At 50.2% G+C, this 6,163-nt stretch overlaps 1 protein-coding gene across 2 annotated transcripts; it reads right to left on the bottom strand.

The window, feature by feature from the left end:
• Nucleotides 1-234: 234 nt before the first annotated feature.
• Nucleotides 235-4,286, bottom strand: Hjv (hemojuvelin BMP co-receptor). 2 transcript variants are annotated; one of them, XM_029475482.1, is made up of 4 exons: nucleotides 4,051-4,286; nucleotides 2,792-2,993; nucleotides 1,861-2,405; nucleotides 235-1,383 (listed from the first exon to the last, which is right to left on the bottom strand). In XM_029475482.1, the coding sequence occupies exons 2-4, from the start codon at nucleotides 2,886-2,888 to the stop codon at nucleotides 760-762; spliced, it is 1,266 nt and encodes a 421-aa protein (XP_029331342.1). In that variant the 5' UTR covers nucleotides 2,889-2,993; nucleotides 4,051-4,286; the 3' UTR covers nucleotides 235-759. The 2 variants fall into 2 exon arrangements, with proteins under 2 accessions (XP_029331342.1, XP_021014578.1); XM_021158919.2 differs by having other exon boundaries at nucleotides 2,792-2,968; nucleotides 4,051-4,285.
• Nucleotides 4,287-6,163: the final 1,877 nt, after the last annotated feature.

Raw genomic sequence — 6,163 nt, 5'->3', positions numbered from 1 at the left:
CCAGCCTGGGCTACAAGAGGCTCCTCCGAAAATAAAAAACAAATGTAATAATAATACTCATGACTCCTTCCTATGAACCAGTTTTTTTTTTTTTTCTCTCCAACAACCTGTAGACTCCAAGAGGGAAGAGGCAATAGCTGGTAACTGCAAGGCCTCTTTCAGTGGGGTGAACACACAGCCTCAACTCCATGCCACATCTGCAAAGGGATTTAACAGAGGCAACAGAGGACAGGATGGAGAACTAATCGCTTTAATAACAGATTAGGAAGGGATGGAAATGCCCGTTTCTGTGTTGGTGCCAGTCTCCAAAAGCTGACTTCCTCTGCCAGACAATGCCCACTTCATTTCTGAACCAAAAGCTTTTCCTAATTAGCTTCTCCTCTTTTGACTTTCTCAAAGAGAATCATGTTTTTGCCTTTATGATATCTCAGTCCTTTAATGTTTCACTGGTCATTAGCACTCTTACAATCTCTAGGCTTGTAGGAGTGGTATCAGGTGTATGGAGAGTGGAATTTCATTACAAGTGGGAAATCACTAACTGGGAAATTCATGGTGAATAGCCCACACCAAAGTCTGGAGTGCAAAACCCTGGCCCAGAATCTTTATTTTAGGGTCATTTCAGCCCTGGACTGCAATCTCATCTGATTGAGTAAGCGCTGTCTCCTGTCCCCGCTGTTTCCTTTGGCACATCTTTGTGTTTTCTCACACCAACCTCTATCCTCAAATCGTTTCCAAACCAGTCACGGGTTGCTGGCCTACTTACTGAATGCAAAGCCACAGAACAAAGAGGGCTGAAAGAAGCGAGACTAGGCAGATGGCAGGAGAGAGGGGAGGCCCCGCATCTGAGGGGAAAAGATGTAAGTTCTCTAAATCCGTCAAGAAGATTCGGGCATCGTCCAGAGCTGTCTGAGCTGCCACAGTAAAGTTGGGGTCACCGGAGACTGAAACATCAAAGACGCAGGATTGGAAGTAGGCATCTTCAACCGGAAGCCCTTCCTTACACAGCCTTCTGGCAGTATCTATGGCTATAGCCCCACGGCGGTTGCGCTCTGAGCGAGAGAGTCGCTGGCTCGGAGGGCATCCCCCAACACACAGCTGTAGGTCCTGCTCTGCGGAGAAGGCCCGCGCCACATCCTCGGCTACCCTGATGGAGAAGGAGAGCTGCCCAGCTGTCTGTCGAATGATAATAGTTGTTCCAATGTAGGCAGCTCGAATCTCCACGTGGCTCCCAAGGTTAGCAGTTTGAATGGACAAACTCGAGCCCCCAGGTCGGTCGCCCCCATTGATAGAACCATCTTCAAAGGCTGCAGGAAGATTGTCCACCTCAGCCTGGTAGACTTTCTGGTCAATGCATTCCTGCATGTTTTTAAATATGATAGTGATCTATGAGGACAAGAGAGAAAATACTTCATTAGGGCCCAAAGCATCCTCACGCCAATCAAGCTGCATAGAGAGTCAGGGATCCGATCCCAGCAGAGATGCTAATTTCTTCCAGGTCCTCAGTCCTTGATCCTATCCCCTACTGTGTTCCATTAATAGTGCCTGACTCCCCACTCAACCTCCTAATATCTGTCTCTCTATGCCTCTCTCTATCTGCCTCTCTCCCTCCCTCTCACTCCTTTTTGTCTCAGTCTCAGCAACCCCCAAGTTACTTGCTTTGAAAGAAATTCCCAAGAGGAATTACATTTACAAGAGCAAATGTTTGATGGAAGGAAGCCATTCAGGATGGAAGGGAATGTTTGAGAAAGACAAGAACAGGGAGCTGGGTGGCTGACGAATAGTGGGAAGAAGGAGTGGTATGGCGGACAGACAGTGAGAGGGCTCAAGAAATTGTGTTGGGAGGAAAATCGAATCTCTGACCTTCCGGATGGTGGTAGCGTTGGCTCCCGACGAAACCGGGGAGCTGGTGGCCTGGACAAAGAGGAAGTCGTTATCTAGCAGGGGCCAAGCTCCTTGGACACGGCATGTGTGAAATTGGTTGTGGAAGCTGCGCACATGGGGATCTCCAAAGGAAGCGCAATGCAAGAAGCCCGGGGCTCGACGGTGCAGCCTGGAAAACCGGGCCTCGTAGTCACAGGGATCTGGGGTCAGGGGCGCTGGCCCGGCCCCGGGCAGGACGGGGCCCCGGGCCGGGGGCGGGGCCGTGGGACCCTGGCGTGAGCAGTTGTGCTGGATCATCAGGTCCTCTATGCCGTGCACCGCAGAGTGGAAAGCAAGGTCCCCGCGGCAGGTGCGGGCCGTGCGCCGCGTGCAGAGAGCGTAGGAGCGCAGGGCGCGACACAAGCCACCTGAGGCCAGCCCACGGCCGCCTCCACGTGGCGTGTCCGGTGAGCCACCTCCCCGAAGGCTCAGAGTGGACGAGACGTACTCGGCATTGCAGCGGAGGATCTTGCACTGGGAGTGAGCTGGGGACGGAAGGGAGAGGGCAGTGAAGTGAGACACAGGTTCTATCCAAGTCCAGCACCTAACTGCCAAAAGGCATCCGCCATCCCACCGTTCCTACCACTCAGCGTGCCCGCTTTCCCAATCTCAACCTTCATCCTCCCAATCCTTGCCTCCTTCCCTCCTTTCCTCTACTAAAAAGGTGTAAAGCAGTCAGACTTCTCTTTTCCCTGGGGTCTAAGGACGCCATCTGTGTCCTTCCTCAAGTTAAATGGGAAACAAGACAGGTCTCTTTCAGAGTTGGGAGGTGCTGGGACTCAGCACACATCTCTCCTCACTCCCCCGCGCTCACTCCTACCCAGCATCCTAACCTCTGGATATGCCCAACCCTTCCCTGGCCCTTCCTTACCCTGTCCACAGAGGAGCAGCAGGAGAGTGAGGGTTCTTAGAGTTGGAGGGCTGCCGTGGGGGGACCGGGGACTAGGGGACTGGCCTCGATCCCCCATACCTATCCAGCCAGGTCCCCCCAGGCACCGGTTCTTCCCAGATGATGAGCCTCCTACCTAGTGAATTTCTCCGGGTACTTCTGTGATTGGAAGAAAAAAATTTGGCTGAATGTGGGGAAAGAGAAGGGTTGGAGACCAGTCAAGATGGTGAGTAGAGCATCTGAAGAGACCAAAACAAAAATGATACAGACTGGATCTTGGGAAGAAAGGCTTCCAGAGGGTGAGCATGGCTGGTGAGCCTCTGTGCCCTGCCCCTGCGTCCACCTTCAGGTCCCTTGTGCAATATGCCTACGGGGGCGGGGTGGTGGTGGAGGGAAGGTTGAGTGACCTCAGTGTGCAGAGTCCAGTGTACTGCCCCATCCTGACTACCAAATAGCAGATGTGTCAAAAATGGAGGACCCCTAGAGAAAGTGAGGTTCTGACCATGTCAGTGGGTCCCCAGTAACACCAGGATCTGATCATGCTTTAAGAACATACTTCTTATGGATCCCTCCCACCAGAAGCCACCTGCCGTTTCATTTTCTTCACTGTGTTAGAAGGGCACAAAGGGTAACATGGTAGGCAGATGCCTTCCCAGTGAAAGGAGAGCCGGTCTCTCAGCCTCTCCAGAGGGCTGACAGTACTATCCCTCTCTCACAGGATGGGGTACAAATCAAGCATTCAAATTAATATATGTTTCTGTCTAACAGTTCATGTGTTTTTCCAGACCCAGCTGAAAAGCCCAATCCAGACACTCCTCGTCTTTTGAGGAGAACAGATATGGGGGAGGGTCTGTCTCCCTTTCTCCTGTCAAAACCCTACTTTGGGATAAGCATATGAGCAGGAGGTCAGAGAGGTCTTGAGGTAGGGACGGGAGTGTAACTCGATGGTAGCTGAGTGTTTACCATGCTCAAGGCCCTGGGCCCAGTCCTTAGCACTGCCCCCTCCCCCTCTCTTGGTCTTGGTATAATAAGATGGAGAGGAAAATAGGAAAGCCAGAGAGAGGCAGCATTAAAGGTCAAATGGCCATGGATTAGAAAACATCCAGGCAAGAGGAAAAGTGAAGCCTGGGGCAGTTGCTAAGGGGAGATCTCAGTTTTCAGAACAAATGTCTGTAACTTTATGAAGTTGTGGCCTCGACCCAAAAGCTTATCAAAGTGATCGCCATTTCATCTGGACTTACTGTTTCCTGAGGTCAAGCATTACTCTGATACTGGGTTCTCGAGCCATAGTTGCCTGTTCTGTTGGTCTGCTCCAGCCAGGGGGTCCCCCATCTCTTTCTCCATGATTGCCCCGGAATGGCTGCAATCTCACGCAGGTCAGAGAGCCAGAGGAGGTTTGGTGTGGGGGAGGGGGGAGGGAGAGTATATGGTTGGCCCAAGTACTGGACAGCTGAGAGGAGGAGGGAGGTGCCTACTGAGTTGACAGTTTTAAAAATAGCTAGGTCCAAAATTCCAGGAACGTTGGTGGCAGTAGGGTGTGGGAGCTAAGGCAGCGGGAATGATGAGCAAAATAAGGATGGAATATGGAAATATTGGATACCAAAGGAGGGAGAGCATAAAGAAAGATGATGGCCAAGTCATATATCCAACTGTAGCTTACATGAGCTGCCGCTCAGGTCCTCCAGCATTCCCAGTAACGAACTCCTGGCCTTTAAGACTGCTGGTGGTGATTTTGTGTGATGCTGGTCACTCACTGCTCTCATCCTCTCTTTACTGAGGATTCCATTGAGTTTCTTCTGCGCATGATACACTGAGGTGGCTGGCTTTGAAGATGGACGCCAAGCATAGTTCAGAGACCCTCCCCCATCTCTGCCAACTATTTCAGAAGCCGAAAGGTCCAGCTGTCCTGAGAAATTCGAGAGCAGAATTGTTTCGAGGAGGGTTTATTCCGTCTGTCCAGATCAGATCTCTGCAGCTGTCTACTCTCTCTCCACCTTTTCCATTACACTAGTTTGTGCAACAATCCCTCCTCCCTCCTCCTCATCAATACAAACACAAAAAACAGAAGCTTCCGGGTTGCGGGGGACGGGGACGGGATAGTAACAGAGGCAAAGAGAAGAATCGGAGCCAGTTTTGAAGACTACTGACCCACAGAGGAGTGGCGTTAGATAGGTGAATTCAGAAGGAAGACATTTGGGAATAGACTTTTATAGACAGACTGTTTGAAGATTCAATTATAATCAAGGGTTTTAGCTATGTCCAGTCTTTTCACCCGGTGGCATTTCTGGGACACTGTCCCACAGTACTTGCCAAGGGAAAGCAGCACAGGACTGATTACAAAGTGTGTCACAAAAGCTTCTGGCCCTGTCAGCTCTACATGAAGTTCTACAGGTCTGCATGGTATGTGGTCCCTTCTCAGGCGTGCGCGCCCGCGCGCACACACACACACACTCTACAAGAGACGCGTGGGAGCACATGTATTTTTTTATAATGAATTTAGCTTTTTCTCAACTGTACAAGACCATATCACAATAATCTTTTACATTAAGTTATTTAGAACATGTCTGTCTCTCTATGTGTGTCTGTGTGTACCTATGTGGATGTCAGAAACTTTATAAGAGTCAGTTCTCTCCTCCCACCACGTGGGCGTTAGGGACCAAATGTGAGGTTTGGTAGCTAGTTCCTCTACCTACCTGCTAAGCCATTTCACTAGCTCACAACCCAAGAACTTTTATTCCATAAAATTTCCCTGCACTGGATGGTTGGGTGTGTCAACTTGACACAAGCTGGAGTTATCACAGAGAAAGGAGCCTCCCTTGAGGAAGTGCCTCCATGAGATCCAGCTGTAAGCATTTTCTCAATTAGAGATCAAGTGGGGATAGCCCTGCCCATTGTGGGTACGACCATCTCTGGGCTGGTAGTCTTNGTTCTATAAGAGAGCANGCTGAGCAAGCCAGGGGAAGCAAGCCAGTAAGTAACATCCCTCCATGGCCTCTGCATCAGCTCCTGCTTCCTGACCTGCTTGAGTTCCAGTTCTGACTTCCTTTGGTGATGAACAGCAACGTGGAAGTGTAAGCTGAATAAACCCTTTCCTCCCCAATTTGCTTCTTGGTCATGACGTTTTGTGTAGGAATAGAAACCCTGACTAAGACATCCCCCAACTAAATTAATCAAGTGACTTTAAGACATACTAGGTTGTCTATAATATGCAAAGTGGCATATACTCTGAAACCCAAAATATGTGCAAAAAAACAGTTTCTTGAGGCTGGAAGGATGGTTTAGTGGTTAAAGCACTTGCTGCTCCTACAGGGAATTCAGGTTCCACTGCTATCACCCACATGATAGCTCATTACT

Source organism: Mus caroli, chromosome 3, assembly GCF_900094665.2.
Source record: "Mus caroli chromosome 3, CAROLI_EIJ_v1.1, whole genome shotgun sequence".
NCBI classification, from domain to species: Eukaryota; Metazoa; Chordata; class Mammalia; order Rodentia; family Muridae; genus Mus; species Mus caroli.
This window is presented reverse-complemented; position numbering and strand designations above follow the sequence as displayed.

Excerpts from the sequence above, each read along its gene's own strand:
- Hjv (XM_029475482.1), bottom strand. The coding sequence starts at position 2,888 with ATGGGGGATCGAGGCCAGTCCCCTAGTCCCCGGTCCCCCCACGGCAGC. Across the intron at positions 2,406-2,791 it reads GCTGCTCCTCTGTGGACAGG|CTCACTCCCAGTGCAAGATC; the intron begins GTAAGGAAGGGC and ends TTCCGTCCCCAG. Across the intron at positions 1,384-1,860 it reads ACGCTACCACCATCCGGAAG|ATCACTATCATATTTAAAAA; the intron begins GTCAGAGATTCG and ends TTGTCCTCATAG.